Raw genomic sequence first — 17,373 nt, forward strand, 5'->3', positions numbered from 1 at the left:
TTTTTTAGTTCCTAGCAAGGGGATCCCAAAACCCAAGATGATCACCATTTCATATGGCTAACAGGCGTTTACATTACAAACTATTTGAACTACAGAAAGTTGAAAACTTCATTTTTATCAGTATTTAAGACAGCACAAAAGTTGGTCATTGTGCCAATTCATCAAGTCCTGACATTCCTATTGATTACATTTTTTTCCTTCTAAGGTTGTTTTTTTTTTATGGCTTTCTTTAGAAAAACAGAAGAACCCAAAGGACACAGAACTTGACTGAAATCACCGACTTGACAGACTTGTCTTCTGTTTTCAGAGAAGGCATCAGTCTGACTACAGAAGCTTTCCTTTCTAGTTCTATGTAAACTGCTACTCAAGAGTTACAGTATGGATTAGGAACTTGAAAGCAGGTGCTGTATAATGATGCACAAGTATGTAGTCACTGGGTCTGACAAGAAAAAAATTCATTTTAGACCCCGTGTCTTCATGCAAATCAGAACCTGAGTTAATTGTGCGCAATTCTAAGAAAACAGCAGAAATACAGGCTGAAGAGCGCTGAAACGAGCAATCAATCATTTTTCAAAGGATATCTCTACCATAGTAACCATCTTTGGCTTCAGTTTGACTATCTCATATAGTATACCTCCATCACCACCTCCTAGGATTAGTACTTCTTTCCCAGTGTAGTCTTCCTTTCCGCTGCCCATTATGGCTTGAGTATATGCCAGGTCACTCTCTGCCAGATCTGAATGGAAGAAAGAGTTGGACTAGAAACATTACATGTTTAATTTTTCTCATCAGTTGGTATTAATCCAAAGATAATATAATACATACAAAGCAAAAGCATCTACAGAAACAACCTAGCTCTCAGAGACAGTCCAGGTAACAGGAGGCTGGTGATTTACCAAAGCTAATGAGATCCTCCTCAGAATCCCACACAGTATTTCTCTAGTTCTCAATGCAAACTCAGCAACGGCAACCTCAGCTTTGGGAAGTACTGCATTTCAAGAGAAGCAAAGTTGTAGAGCACAACTGTCAGTACTTATGATTTGACATCCACGCTTAATACTTCAGTGGGTTTTTACCTCAGACTAATGCTCCAAAAGACAAAGCAGTAGGTTTTTGACAGCACACTCTGGACCCCAACTAAAAAGAGCAACCCAGGTGCACCCCAGTGGATTCCCACACCGAACTAAGTATGACTGCTAACACCTCCCTGCTGAAGGGCCCTGAAGCATCATGCCTTCTGCTGACCCCTTCACCATTAGCCTCAAGGCAGGCAGTAACATTCCTAAGCTGTAATAAGAGATCCGAGCCGCAAGGGCAAAGCTCTGTGAAGCAGCACATCATGGCATATCCTATCATCCTGCCTGGCCATCAGCACTTCGCTTCTGTCATTTTGCTGTTGTGCACTTACAAAGTAGTATTTTAAAACACGATGGAAGGTAAAATATGTAACGGCATACTTCCCTTTCTATGAGGCACATTGTGACAACATTCAAATACAACCTCATCTCCATATGAAACTGATGAAGATTTCTGGCTAGAAGTATGGAGTACCTAAATTGGTGATTTCAAATACAATTTAACTGAATTAGAAAAAACCTTGCTAATGAATTCAGTAACAACACTTTTCAGCAGCCTCTGCACAGAAGTCCTCCTGACAGTTGCAGGAAGCTAACAGAATGGTTAAAGGTATTTCTGGTGATCTCAAAACGCTACAGTCAAATTTCTTAATTACTCTGCCATTAGACCAAAATTAGGTATTCTATCTCTAGACAGCAACATCCCTCACTTACCTCAGTCAGTACTTTTCAACCTAAGTACTGAGAGATTTTGTAGAGCATACTCCTTGATGCCTAGATTTTCTAGCAAACAGCATTCTGATCCAGCTTAAAAGAACAGTAGCCTACCTTCTCCCAAGTTCACTTCCAAAAATACACAGATCAGCAGCACAGAGTACCACATGTAAGACCCTCCCATAAAGGTTGGGTCATTATTTTAACTTGTGAGTTAAATTGATGATTTTAAGACAACTGTCAAAAGATGTTCACAAACAAAGCACGTAAATGGTTTAAGATACAGCTGTCCTGTAACTCACCAAGCAAGTAATTCCCTTAGAGAATCAAAGGAGCAGCACGATTATCCACACACACACATATGCCAGCACCTACTTGTATTTCCTCAGAATTCCATTGCATTTTGAATACAAAATAGTTCATTTACTGTCAAAGTGAAGCCCTCAAGAGGTTGGACTTGCAAAAATCAGGTAAAAGCTCATATGAAAGAAAGGAGCAGAGTAAGCTCTGCTAGAGAACACTTCTATTTTCCTGTGTCACTTTCCACAACAAAGATGACAACTTTGGAAAAAAGAAGTCTTCTTTTGTACTCCAGATTTTATATTGCTCCGCCTTTCTGGTTAAAATACTTTATATACAGGAACAGGTATATGTGTACATACATATATGCAGCTTCCAGCATCAGAACCATGACCCTTAGTAATCTATTAAAACTGCGCCACAGCAAGATAGAAAACACTTCCAACAGTTTCACACAAAAGATCCCCAAATAAGATGATACTTACTAACATCACCGCTAAGGATAAGAATATTCCCAAACTGTTTTGAATGCAGAATTTTAATATTCTGAAAAGGTGAATCTTCATCATAAACAACTTCATCTATGTCATACTCCACCAGGCGCCCATCAGCTGTGGGCCAGTATCTATCAATGACACCTCCTCTCAAAATGGCTGGCAATCTAGAAAGAAGTCATAAGAAAAAAAGTTACACAACAATTGAGAATTTTTCTTTTTTAAAAAAGTTCCTTCTGAACATCCTGTGGATTCATCATAACAGATCCCTCTTGTAAATATTATTGAAGAAACCCACAAGGTTTAACACTCAGATATAAGAAACCAATCAGCCATATGTTAAATATACATGACTTGCTAAGACACAGATGAAATAAATTGTTATTCTTTATGCATGGTTATTCTACAGCATGTGCCTGAATGAATCTATACCCTAAGGGAGGGGATTTACGTAACATACCAGCCTCTACAGAAGGATCTGTTCACAACTAGAAATGGGTACAATACAAAAGCAGAATGCAGACAGAAAATCATGATGAAACCTCTTCCTACCTTCAGCTCAGCTAAGAATGACATATTTATTTGGGATCAGTAGAACTCACCTTTCTGAAGTTGTACTGAGAAATATTTTCAATACATACACAAACACAAAAGGTGAACTATTAGTGTTTCAAACGGAGTCAGGTCACCCTGCAGTGTTTAAGCACAATCCTTGATACCACCTAACAGTTTGCATGACTTTTTAAAAAGCGGTTCAAGCATCTGCATAGTTTGTTTTGGTTTTGTTGTTTGGTTATTGTTTTTAATTTAATATAGAAGTATCTTCGTTCAAATCAGTATTTCACCTGTAAAGACAAACTATATTTGAATTGGCAGCGAATGATCAAAATGATTGCATTCCATTTTAAGCAAACTGTGCAGGCACGGCGTTTATCAGATTTACCACACGCTTCAGAGAGTTAAGGAGGCTTTATTTTCCCCCCAGAGGAGAGTGTGGCAGAGCAGACAAGCTGCTGCTAGTGATTCTCAGCGAGTATTTCAGGAATACTCTAACCTCAGCAAGCCGCAAGATGGCAGCAGAGAGCGAGAGCAAGAGCACCTATTCACCAGGTCAAGAAACAAAGAGGCAGGAACAAGTTCTCCAGCTGTAGTAATTCCAGCGGAGCTGCGTGTGTGAAGCCAACACCAGAATCAAATTTGCATGCAAAGCAAATTTAAACACAAATAAATAGTTGAGGCGTTCAACAAGATCCATGCCAGACCCACTGTTCTAGAAGGTTCATCTCCCTATACTAAGATAGCAAAATTAATCTAGATCACTTCAGGCAGTCTTTTTCCTGACCCGTTTTGAGTAAGTTCCTACGATAGAGATTCCAAATTCTCAATATCATATTTCAGTATTAAAATACCCCCAAAGAGAGCTTCTGCCCCCACATACACAAATATTATCTACATTTGCACACTGTGTACCAAGTAATGCTTTACCAGGATGAAGTAAAGCAAGATAATTATCTCTGTTTTACACACAACTGTTAAACACACAAAAAACGTTACATCTCAAATCACTGCCACTTTCTGATCGCATACAGCCTTCAGATTACATTCTGCTATAGCACTTAGCTCTTCCCATTCTGTAGTTTGTTCCTTGGCTTTACTGAGTCTTGTTGATTTTACACTGCTTTTTATTTTTTTAAAACCATTTCCACTTCTGACTATATTCTTTAAAGCACTTGCTGCACCTTCCAGCAAGCGCATGCCCGCAACAAGTGCTCCCTGGCTTTGAGATGTCAGTCACTGCCAGACAGCTGCCAGGAAAACACCAGTGTAAGCCACATCCTTCCAGATCCCTGGGGAACTCCGCACGAATGCTGTTTCAGCGGCAGGCAACAAACCACAGCTAGCATCCCTACCAGTTTAATACAATATATAAACTTGTATTTAAGTCAACCAAAATGACAGAAGCCTTGCAAAGCCTCCCTCCTTCAGTACTACCGCCCAGCCTGGCAGTCACAGGGCTGTGGCTGACCATGGTCACCATCACCAGCCCTGCTTGCCTTGTCCACAAGGTGTGTGATGTGGCCCAGAGGCTATGGTTCATGCCCCAGCCTATCCCCCTCCCAGCCTGGACCCCCCAGCTCTTCCAGAGCAGTCTGCTCTTGCTTCCTGGGTTGCATTTTTTCCCACCATCTTGTGCAAGCATTGTAGCAAATTAAAGAAATAATCCTTGCCCAAGGTAACAGCAGCGAAGATGAAGCTTAACAAAATGACAAACCTCACACTATCTTAAAATCTGCAATAAAACCATTTTAAAATATTGGTGAGAATAAAAAACCACACATGCATAAATCTGTATTCCAGGCTACTCACTGCAGCACAGCAAAGCGTAATTTGCTTATCTTTAACAACCTGCAGACAAGCCACACATGGCATGTGTATGTACAAACTTACCGTTTCACCCTTTTTATATTACCATGAAACAATTCTTTCATTCTTTCTTCTACTTTGTTTAGAAGCTGAAAAAAAGAGCAAACAAGAAAAGTGGAATTTATAGGTGATCATTTAATGTAAAATATCTGTTAAATTATGCTACTTGGAAGGCAATAAAAAAGCAGCACCAGCACCGAAAGGCTTTGAAATGTAACAGTAGAAGCCTAAGAATAAACTAGATGTTCTCCTCAGCCTTGTTACTAGCAAGAACACATGCAGTATAATGGCTATCATCACTGCATTCAGCTATCCTCCAGGACAACATCGCAAGGCCTTCCAGGAACATGAGACCCCATAAGGCTTCGTTCCTATTCACCTGCAATATCCAGTTTCTGGAGCCTTCATATTGGGGAAGAAGTTATTTTTCTCCATGGGGAAGATGTTTTGAGTCTAGAGGCTTCCCACCTCTCAGATTAGAGAAAGAAGAGTCATACACCAATACACCAGGTTGCAGGTTGAGCATTACTTCTCCCTCGCTGCCCTGGGTACCAAGGCTGCTATGTCTTTAGAAATTTTACAGCAAAGAATGAGGCCCAGGATGTGCGTAAGTGTGCATGTGCACTCATGCATATGGAACTACAATAAGTGGTACTACTCATCTGTGAGCATTCAAAGTTTGAACCAACTTGATTTTTAAAAATCTTTTACCAAGATATAGTTTGATAGACCTGAACAGAAGGGTCTCTCCATGCAGTTCGATAAGCATCACTCATACCTGATCAACTTCCTCTCTTCCGTCCATATGATCATTGTAGCTCTGCAGATCCACCAACACTAACCCATGAGGGTGAATTCTCAAATTGGCAAAACTACAAAACACAGAGACAGTGATAACAATTTTATTAACAAAAACCAGAGTGAGTGAGGAAAGGAAGTCTGAAATTAGTTCTGTTAAATTCACGTTTCCTTTCCCAGCTGTCTATAACTGTTGGCAGTGCCAGCTTGTCTTCCTCTGCAAGTCACTAAGCAGCAAGCAAAGTTGCCAGAGCATGCCAGTCACCACCTAACTAAAAATCAGCATGCAGCAAGGCAGTGAAACATGGTGTTTAAACCAGAACTATGGTACAAGGGCAAAAATACCCTGCCTGCTAGTCTCAGCTCTTTAAAGAAGGCCTGCTTGAGCAGATGGGTTGTGTTGGGTTTGTTTTTCAACTGAAACCGAGCCCTAAGAAAACCACTGGACACTTCCCCTGTATCTTCCTTCTCACTTCTTGGGGTTTTTTTTGTTTGTTTGTTTGGGTTTGCTGGTTTTGTTGGGCCTTATTAACTTTAGAGCAACTATTAAGAGAGACAGCGTTCACACTCAAAGATGAATAAAAAATATTTGGTCAGACACAGCAAGTGTCCTGGAGCAAACCACAGCTTTGACCGACAAAAGAAATCACAACAGCAAACTCTCATTAATGAATACAGATGCAAGATAGACAAACTCCTACTGCACATCGTATTTATTACAGGAGCATTTACAGACCAAAAAGCAAGGCTTCACCACCTAGGTGTTCGGTGGACAAATAGATGACCTTCAAGAACTTGCAACAAACACCACAAGAGATGATGACTATGGAGAAGGACCTAAGAAAATAAAACCAGAGCAGCAGAGGCAATATCCTTTCCATACTGAGGAGGTGAGAAGACAAAAAGACACAGAAAGGCTACAAGGCAATTACCTGAAGAACGGAGGGGAAGCAAACACTGAAAAAAAGAGAGCAGAGGAGGAGATAGTAACAGGAACAGCCAAACAAAGAAAGAAAGGTATTTAAGGATAGAAGTTCATTAATACACCACAGTCAAACCCCAGGTAAAGTTGTACATGCAGTTCTCTGAATGCTCCTTTCTTTGCTTGTCTGCTCTTACCACCACACTCAGCCTCAACGGCAAAATAGAAACCAACTCTTCCCGAGATAAAAACTTCAGGTGAACTCTCATCTCCCCACCATTCCCAGCACTTTTTGTCCCTTCCACAGCTCCTTTCCTAAACTGTCAGCCTCAATACAAACATCACCTCCCCTGTAGTGGTAGGAGCCTTGGCCAGAAAAACCTCTACCTGCAGTCAGAGAGAATGTCCTGACTATTCTGTGTCATCTGAAAATTGTAATTTATTTTTTTTTTTTGTAACTGTGAAATGATCAAATGAAACTGACCAAAGTGATTCAAGAATAAAAACACTCTTGTGGCTTTGGATGGTAGTTATTTATTGCTGTGATGTGTTTATAGCTGAGAGAAACCAGAGTGTCACCCACTTCTCTTAAAGATGAGTCTGGGAAGTCTCAGGCTTTCCTTGAAGCCTTTACACACAGGTCTTGCCTCCAGAAGGCAGAACGTTTCTATACAACAGGCACGCACACACCCACTGCGTTTCTGGCTCCCAAATACCTACAGATTGTCAAAAATCTTTCAGTGACCCTCCCTCCACCCCAGCCGTTGCCCACTAGGTGCCCTCCTGGCAAGTGTCAGGGACCAGAAAGCCTCTGTACTCTGATGGCCAGTAAGTGAAATCACAGAACATGCTTACAGCAGGTATTCCCCACACAGCAGGAAGTTACTCCTGCAGCAGATAAAATACACTATTTTACCCTGATGAGGCAATGAACAGAAAATAGTAAAGGAGTGCACAGATGCTTTTCTCTTCAGTAGTAGGGGTAGTTTTGGCTTCGTTTATTTTCCTTGCTACCACTTAAGAGACTGGGTTTACGATCTACTTAAAAGATCAAGTCTTTTCAGTATTCAAGACATTTCCAAAGCAGCTTTTTACTTGTGTTTAGTAAGTACCAAGAAGCTCATTCTACTCTACTCCCACCAAGACCAAAGCTGAAGAAACTGTTCAGACCTTTGGCATGTAGTGTCTACCCCCATGTTTTAGAATGGTGTCCCACTCACTGGTGATTGGCACTGTTCAGTACTTTTGATAGGTGAGCCACTTCACACTTTGCACAGTGACCACAACACCTTAAAGCTTAAGTTGATGTTCTCATCAGTACGGAGACACAAGTGAGACTGTTAAACAATAAAAAGGAGTGCAGGACACACACTCCTCCTTCCCACCCCCAAGTCTCTACAGGGCTTCAGAGAGAAGTGTTTAAAAACTTACAACCCCTTGAACCAAAGGGACTCAAATTAGTTAAATGCTTCTCCTACAGTCTCCTGGTACTCAGTACAGAGGCAATGGCTACTGCAAAGGACAGCTCTAGAGATACCACTCCCAGGATTCTGTTTGTATGATTTTCATGTCATCATAGGTTTATTTTGTGATGTACCTAACAAAAGCGGTGTGTGTGTGTGAAGAGTCAGGCATAAGCGTAAGAACAAACAGTTTTATCGCAAGACTCCAGGAGACAGGTGGTGTTTTACTTTTTTTTTTTTTTTTAATAAGACAAAAGAGCAGAACTCACTAGATGGAAGCACTGGTCACTCCAGGAGGTTTTGGACACAACCATCCACAGTGAAAAGGGACATTTCTCATGAAGTCCATAGACCCACTCCAGACCAAAATGAGTATTTGCAGTTCACAAGACAGCAGTGTTAAGCTCTCCATAATCCAGCAGTACCAGAAATATATGCAGTTACAAAACCTTTCAGTTTATTCCCATATTCTAAGAGTTGCTACTGATTCAAACAGGCAGACTGTCCCATGACTTCTTTCAAATTCTTTTCCTGCAAGAATCACATAGCTGTCATAAGATTTGACAGCTGACATTGTCTTCACTTCCCCTGTGACAGTATGAAATACTTCCTTTGCTCTGAGGTCTTTTTTTGGGTGGGAGGCAAGAAGCAGAGAGGAGGGTTGCTCTGAAAAGCACAGCCATACACCTTTAAACATGGAAGTGATATGATAGTATTATAATACTGAGACAGTAACACTGCAGAACCATCACTCATTTCATCAAATGAACTCTACTAGAATAGCAGGGTCCTGACACCTGGGGCAGCGGGGAGAGAGAGGAAAGGCAGGCACCTGGCCGGAGCAGTGCTGTGGGACAAAAAAAGAAAGTTATAGTGTCTGGTTGATACTCAGGTTTCAATTTGTGGTCAAGAATTTTGAATGTCATTCAAGGTTTTTTAAGAATCCAATATAGATCCAGGTTGGTTATAACTTTGTTAGAAGTCACCTGGTAGGAAATGAACACCCAAAATAAGCTAAAATGCCAGTAAAGATTTAAACATACAGTGAACAGTACAAGTGTACATTCAGAAAAGCAACCAGTCTAGCAGCATTAAGGCAGTAGCAGCAGGCCCAAGGTGGAACTCACAAAAGACACAGTCTCAATCAGCAAAGAACAAAGGCTATGCTGGCTGTTGTTTCTTTACATTTGTCTGCTTGGTAGAATGCATGTGAATACAGGTTTGCAGCAGCAGAAGCTCTTAATATTCGGAGGAGGGTTTTTAAGAACCATGATAATAGTTTCCATTTTCTACCTATGAAAATATAACAATGATTACCTTACAAACCAAATGAGGAGGAATCTGTGAAAAATGAACTTTTCTTCACAAGCCTCCCCTCCTGCATCTTACTGAAAACCTTAATTCCCATTTTTCAAAATAAAATACCTGCCACAGCTTTGGTGCGTGCTTATATGCACTTTCATAAAAGGAGAAGCAAAGCTCAGTGAGGAAGCATCTTCTCCACACACAATAGAACACGCATATGAGAAGCAGCCCCCACAAACATGGCCCTGCTTTTAACCGGTATGCAGGTGCAGTAACATCCTGTAGATGAGTACTCAAGCTTTTTGTGCTTGTATGCAAGAGGTCTCAACTACAGAAACAATTCTGCTGAGTGCTGCATCTTGCTGCCTGAAGAACAGGGAACATCAGATGTTGACAAATAAATCCCAATAGCACAAATCAAAAATTAAGTCTTTTAAACAAGAGGATACTCATTCAAAACCTTTCTCAAGGATCAGAAGCAGGGAGATCCAACACATTCTGAGCCAAAAATGTGTATCCTATCTTAGTTGCTTGTACTGATGAGTACAATATATTATAAAGCCATATAGATATTTGAAAAAGGATTCTCTGCACCACACCCAGAGAATAAAACTGGATACAGACAGGTACCTACAAACCCCGCTTCACCCATTAAAGCTTTTATCTGGTGACAGACTAACTTTGAATCACTACAGAATAGTTTGTGTATTTGAAACAGCTTGCCAATAAAAGCATCTGTCAAATTATTCAATGAGGGAGGAAATGAAAACCTGCTTATAGCAGAAATCCCAAAATAAAGACTGTCACGACATTGTTTCCATAAAGCATATTTTTTAAATTCTGTTCATCTTAGAGTACTTAAGGGACCTTAAGGAATTAAGCAACCACTTTTTCACTACACCATTATTCCTGTTCTTTTTTACAAAAAAGAAAATTAAACCTATAAAAGTTACCACAGTTCTAAACTGTTGCTTATTCCTAGCAACTGCTTCCCATCTCTCTTCACTTATTTTCACACTTGGGGTAACTCCATGAATAGGTTAAAACATTTCAGCCTGAAACAGTTAAGGAATGTTCACCCTGCTCCTTTACAATATGTTGACCAGTATATAGAATGGTTAGCAAAAGACTAACACAGAAAAAATTAACACCATGAAGGGAGAGATGAGTGGGTTCAACATTCACCATCATCTCAGCAACATATAAATTAACTTCAAACTGCATAAGCCTTACACTGTTACGAACAGTGAAGCCACACACCAGTAGGATTACACTTCTCCAAACAAGAACTCTGACAGAAGCTAAAAATGACTGTGTGTACCCGAGAGGTCAAAGCTTTCCTAAAATACAGTCTCACTGTAGAAATTTGAGGTTTTGTGGGTCAAGAGAAGGAACATAGATGCACGAAGGGCAAGAACAACCCTGGTAGCTGTACACAGTATGTAATGTTAAAGTACTTCCTCACAAGCAGTGACACCATTAAAATACAGTATTAGTTGAGAAGATACTCAATTTTCAGAGATTAACTTCAATAATTTTATCCTTATCCATAATTTATTTAATTTTTAATCTGTTAAGATATACTGGGCCCTACGACTCTCTACAAACTATCTCATTTAATGTATACGAGAAAGACTACGTTCCTAACATTTAACTGTCCAGTCTAAGCTAGACTAACACTTCAGTAAAAGCATGCTGCTAATGGTGACCCTGAAAACATTCTGAAGTGATCTGAAAATACACAGCTCAGGAAAACAAGACTGCCAGAGCCCTGAAACTCAAGAGACGATCGCTCCTTTCCATGTGCTACAGTTCCTCAACCAGCATTTGGGCCAGGGGGCTGGCAAAGCAGAGGAGTGTATCCACACACCTACCCCCACTACAGACAGGGCCGCAAGTGGCTGAGTGAGCCATTTCCTGCCCAGGTCTACAGCCTTGTGTTGACAACACCATTAGTAAATGCTTTCATCTCAGCTTCCCTCAATTAGGTCCTTTTGTAATAGTAAATCCCGAAGTAAATGGACCAGGTAGAGTTGCCACATAACTTTTGCTTGCTTAGCTTTAGACAAAGGAGAATGGGGATCTGTTGCTTTGGTAATGACAACAGGAAAGCATGGCTTAATCCCCAGATCAGTTTAACCACCGCAGTCCTCCACCAGGCTGTTCACACAGTATCTTTGTCAAAGAGTTTCACCAACAGCAGTTCCCACAAATCAACAATCTCTAGCACCGGACACCCTGCAGGCTACAGGGATCATCTCTGCAGACTTTGGAGTGTAGACACTGTTTAGCAACATACCATATCGTATAAAACTTTTTTTACCTAGGGTTACCACCCAGCTGTTCATCAGCTGGGCCTCTGTACATTGCAATGGCTCAGTCACCTTTTGCTGGTTAAAAAAAAAAAAGTGTGTTTGTATGGGCATATTCATAAAACCCCTACTCACATACAGCACCAACTCATGCATCTTTCATCCTGGGGAACTTGTGCCCAGTAGCACCCAGCCATCCTTATAGGAAACTACTTGTGATGTACCCACCCAATATCACAATTTTATTTTTTATTTTTTGCTTTTTACTACAAGCTACTCCACTTCCAGAAGTATACTGTTTTGCAGGGAAGGAAGAGGTAAAGTCTGCACGCCCTGGCTAATTTCTTCCTAATTGTGTCAGATACTTGGCACTTTTTTTATTACCTAAATGCAGACATAAAATTGCCAGTATTAAAATAAAAAGTATTTAGTTAGTACCAAATCCTCTGTATGACTAGTTCATTCTTACCACTCATTAAATGCTCGTTTGTTTTACAGGGGTATAACTGTCCGTCTATTGGTTTAAGTGGTCACACCCTTATTTGTTTCAGTTAGTCAGCTGATGTAGTTTCAGTTCACAGAAATATGGTGTTTAATGCTACCTCACAGTATATGCAGTTTAAGAAATTTGAAAACTCAAGTAAACAAAACTGTTGAGTCCCAGAACTCAAAGCTCTCCCACAGATGGTACTGTTCCCCAATTTAAGAGTTCAATGGGGCTGGCAAAGCATAGAAAAGTACTTCAACTGACACTGCTGCAAACAGTAAGTTGTTTAGCTGCAAGTAAGTAATTTCCAGGGAAGATAAATACAGTCTGCACTGGAGTTCAGATGGCAATGAATATACCAAGGGAAACCATGGAAACTGGCAACCAGACCAATTTTCTTCTGTCAGCAGTGAAAAGGTTTGTCTTACCCATGAATTCCTTCCCACCTCTCCTACACAGAGAGGTCAATGCTTACATTTTCTTTTCCCCTTCCAAACATTCATTAGTATTATACTCTAGTACTTGAAACAGTGGAATTTGTAGCAACAAGTATTGTCTTACTATGCTGTCAACTGAAAAATCAGATTAGATACTTCTAAATTCTAAAAGTTTGAGGACCTTACTCAGAGATGCTTCTAGACACCAGTTATCTTCTGGCAAAGTTACACTAGAAAGCAGTCTTCTATTGCAAGTTCCTGGAACATGTCAAAAGACAGGTAATTTAACTCTGGAAACGGCTCCTTTAGAAGGGGCTGTCTTGGGAGGAATGATCCAACGAGACTGCAGAGAGGAAAGTTGGAGAAGTCACATCATGACACTTTCAAACTTGAAGAAATACAGGAAAGCAAAATGAGGCTACGTAATCAAAGAAAAATCAACCTTTAAATCTAAGTCCTTTTTACTTTTAGATGAAAAGATGAACCTTTGAATTGTTCAGAGTTTGTGTTCTCCTAAACAGGTAGTATCAAGGATACTAAATAAGCTTAAACCAATACAGAGGAAGGATAGCACCAGGACCGCAGAGTAGCAAGTTATCAACTTGGCTATCTTTTCACTGTCCTCAGAAACAAAAGGTTATCCAGAACTGGATATTCAGCCTAGAGAAGAGAAGGCTCCAGGGAGACCTTCTAGCAGCCTTCCAGTGCCTAAAGGGGGCCTACAAGAAGCCTGAAGAGGGACTTTTTGCAAGGCCTTTTAGGGATAGGACAAGGAGGACTGACTTCAAACAAAGAGGGTAGATTTTTCCCCTGCAGGGGTGTTGAGACTCTGGGCAATGTGTTCCAGAGAAGCTGTGGATGCCCCATCCCAGGAAGTGTTCCAGAGCAGGTTGGACGGGGCTTTGAGCTACCTGATCTAGTGGAAGGTGTCTCTGCCCATGGTAGCAGGGCTGGAACTAATGATCTTCAAGGTCCCTTCCAACCCAAACCATTCTACAATTCCATGAACTGGAATCTTGATCAAGTTATTCAGGAAGAATATAAAATAACACATAACTAAAAACAGAGTAAGAAAGACTATACAAAAAACAAACAGGCTTTTCTGGGCAAAAATATAAAGACATATAATTTTGATCAGAAAAAGCCAGCACCACATTTGAAAAGCTAACTGAAACAGAACAAGAAATTCACTGAACATGACTAGGAAAGATATAAACATAGGACTAGACTCATGTCAGCTTGCTACTCTAAGTCAGGCCACAAGTTTACCAGTGTAGCTGGTCTACACTACCATTCATACAAAAACTATGTAGAGCTGTACATACAAGTATGTTCACACACAATAAACAGACAAATTCCAGTAGGCAACACATTCACCTAGGATCTGATTTTCCCCTCTAGAGATACCTGTTATATCTTTCATTTCAAAAAGAATTTTAACATCCTCAGGCAATTCTCATACGTTAGGAGTGTGGCAAAATGAACTATTTAACAGGACACCCAGGAGAAGAAGGCCAGAAAATTAAAGCTTAACTCCAATCCTGAAGAACACTAAACTAAGGTTTAAAAAAGAACAAAAGCAGCAATTGCCACAATGGACATCAAGAACAAGTAATTGATTAACTGGAAATAAGTGAAGTGCAGCATAATTATGGTAGTTACCAATAAACAGGCCACATAAATGTATACCATAATTGACTAACCCTGACATTGTAAAGCAACTTCAGGAAATAAAGTGAACGTGGTTTTCCTTACCAGTTTACCCCAGCAGATTTGCTTATGAGTATCACGAATGACACCAACCACCCTTCTCTTGCTGTTAGTTACTTCAATAGCTGCTTGAGAATTTGAACCATATAATAAAGCGCTTAGAAGTGCATGCAAGACAGAAGCAGAAAGTTTGTTATTCACATGCTAATGTTAGACTTTGATGTATTTAGACATACTCAGTTGTCAGGATTATAAATACATTTAACTGACTTGAGCTGTCCTGCATCTGGAAGGCCTGGCCCTGTGATCAAGACATCATAAAATGTTACTGACCAGACTGACCTATTCAACTGTTCTGATATTCAAACTGCAAGATGACAGACAAGGTTACCAACAGTATTCTGCTTTATTGTAGTCAGGTCATAGCAAGGCTGGTAAAAAAAAAAAAAAGTCTGCCCTGCTGATACCCCAGAAGGAGATCAATACAGGGAAAAATAAGTATCTGTACGAAAGGACAAAGGGGACAATCTATAGGAAGAAAAAGAAAATCCACTCACCTGCCATTTTTTTGGATGTAGGTTGCTAAATAACCATGGTCTTCCCAGTTATAAACTGTTTCTGTCATTCCCTGCTCCTGAAAAATGGGCTGTAGAGCTTTAAGAACAGCATTGCAATCAGCTGCAAAATTGAGAGAAAAAAACAAACAGTAAGGATTTTCCTCTTGAGTTTTGTCTTTTTTTTTTTAAAGGTTGAACAGTTTTTGCTAGCAGTCAAGTATGTTCTCCAAGTTCCATCTGAACAATAGTTTTCATGTACATTCTCTCCCCCTTCTCAATCCCCAGAGGTATTCTTCAGTGAATGGGAATCCAAGCAATTTTCTTTTAAATCAGTTTTTACCCCTAAGCAAAAGTGTTTATCTAAGCACATGTTGTAAGAGCACTTTTATTATGGCTACTATTATTGGTCATCTAATGTATTGCAATCCAGTCAAGTCTTTATGTAATTAAGCATTTTAAAAAATAATAACACATAAACAACAATCCCAGAAAGAAACCACAGTACTGACAAGCAAATTGGCAGTTTCTCTGTCCTACAGCTCAACATTTCTTCAAAGGCATTAAAACTAGACAGGATAAACTATCCTATCCACTCTGCCCCACAGAAACATCCTTTTTCTAACATCCAGGACAGATCAGACCCCCAACTGAAGTCTTCGTGATATAATGGAAAAGACCTCTCTCTGAAAAGCACATAAAAAAATCACTTTGAAGTAACTAAAAAGTTCTCTGGTAATTATCTTCATAAGTAAGCTGACGATTTCTCCATGAAGGTATTTCTTCATTCAAAATGTGCCAATTTCAGAACCTTTGAGTTTGCTCTGCACATTACTTAAATCCACAACACTAATTTCACTACAGCTAGATCCTCCATTCAAACAAGTGTCTCATAAAGAAGTTGTAAGTTTTATCAGATGATTTTGGAATTGACCAAGGCAAGTCAGTGGAGTATGCCAGTAAAGCTGAACCTAGCAGAACAGGAACAAACTGGTATGCCAGCCTCTCCTGTTAAGTGCCAGTGGGAGAGCTAACAAAATATTAATCTACAGCCTGTCCCATTGAGGCAAGTATCATAATTTTTGCTTCACAAACAAAACTAAGCCACTATTAGTCATGCAATATGTCAACAGTGTCAAAAATAAAACCAGGACTTAGTCTATCAAAGAAATCACCTGGCATACCCATATTATGGAGCACAGTTTATAACCAAACGCTTCAGCCCTGACACACTGTTCCCCCATGCCAACTTTTAAAGAGTTATTCCCAACGTAACTATTTTGTTTTACTCCCTGCAACCAAATGCATGTACCATTGAAACAGCAAGTGTTGCTTGCACATGTTATCAGCAATTGTTTCTAGAACATTGCCGATTTGTACAGGCTTCAAACAGACAAACAAGAAAGTCTATACCAAGTTCAGCTCATCTATCACCTCTACACAACTCCACAGTAGACGAAGCTAAAAATGCGATTTCTTGAAACCTGTGTTTGCCCATCTGTAAAGCCTGGACTCAATTATCCCTGCATGTTTTAACCAGACTGAAATAACAGATAAAACATTTACTTTAATTTTCTTCAACACAACGTGAAGAGCAAGCCAATTCCCCAATAACTTGTCAAGGGTATTTAATAAAAGTGGAAAGGACCTGCACTTCTTACTGCTCTTACTATCTGATTTTGAATGCATGTTTGAGAATTATTTGCTTTACATCTACACCTTCCTCATTAACTCTCCATGTTGCAAGTTAGGGTGAAATACAACCAAAAATAGCACCATTGATGATTTTTACCCTTAATCATTAAGGACCCCACACACAGTCCGCTACCACTGTGAAGCTTGTTTCCTTCTCTACCCTCCTGTCGAATTCTACATCACTTGTACCAGTGAGTTTTTACACTTCCTATCCAGCATCAGTCAAGCACCACCACAGCACAGGCAGTAATTAAGGACTGGAGTACAGAGTTTATCTGCCCAGTAACCATAGTTACAGCAGTAAGCGGCCACCAATCAAGCCAACATGTTTTTGGGACATCAAAAGTATAAAAGAAATGGGGCCATAATTACAGCCACAGTTCTTAAACTGGTTCCAGTCCCTGCAGCTTTGTACTGGGAAGGGAACTTTGCACCATTCACTTTAAACTTGCAGCTTCTGCAAGTGTAAACATCACCGCTCTCTTGGTGAGGATCAGAGTAGATGCTTCAAGGCCAGTATATTCACAAAGAATCCTTGCCACTTCAGACATGTGGTCCCCTCTTCTTGCTTGACATTTGCTTCCTTGCCCCACTCCTTTACCTTCTCCCTCATCTTTTACAAAACCCATGCTCATGTCCTTCTTTTAACGTATTTCTCATGTCACCATCACATCAAACAAAA

The 17,373-nt window shown here is 40.1% G+C and overlaps 1 protein-coding gene across 1 annotated transcript in view; it reads right to left on the reverse strand.

The window, feature by feature from the left end:
* The window catches only part of SMS (spermine synthase), a 48,574-nt gene that overhangs the window by 14,863 nt on the left and 16,338 nt on the right, over positions 1–17,373 (reverse strand). The window contains exons 2-6 of the mRNA XM_040582532.1: positions 15,000–15,120; positions 5,787–5,880; positions 5,033–5,097; positions 2,576–2,751; positions 582–736 (exon numbers count right to left, since the gene is read on the reverse strand). Of these exons, the coding sequence (XP_040438466.1) occupies positions 582–736; positions 2,576–2,751; positions 5,033–5,097; positions 5,787–5,880; positions 15,000–15,120 (611 nt within the window). The remainder of the gene's footprint in view (positions 1–581; positions 737–2,575; positions 2,752–5,032; positions 5,098–5,786; positions 5,881–14,999; positions 15,121–17,373) is intronic.

The sequence above is a fragment of the Falco naumanni genome, chromosome 2 (genome assembly GCF_017639655.2).
Source record: "Falco naumanni isolate bFalNau1 chromosome 2, bFalNau1.pat, whole genome shotgun sequence".
Lineage (NCBI taxonomy): Eukaryota > Metazoa > Chordata > Aves > Falconiformes > Falconidae > Falco > Falco naumanni.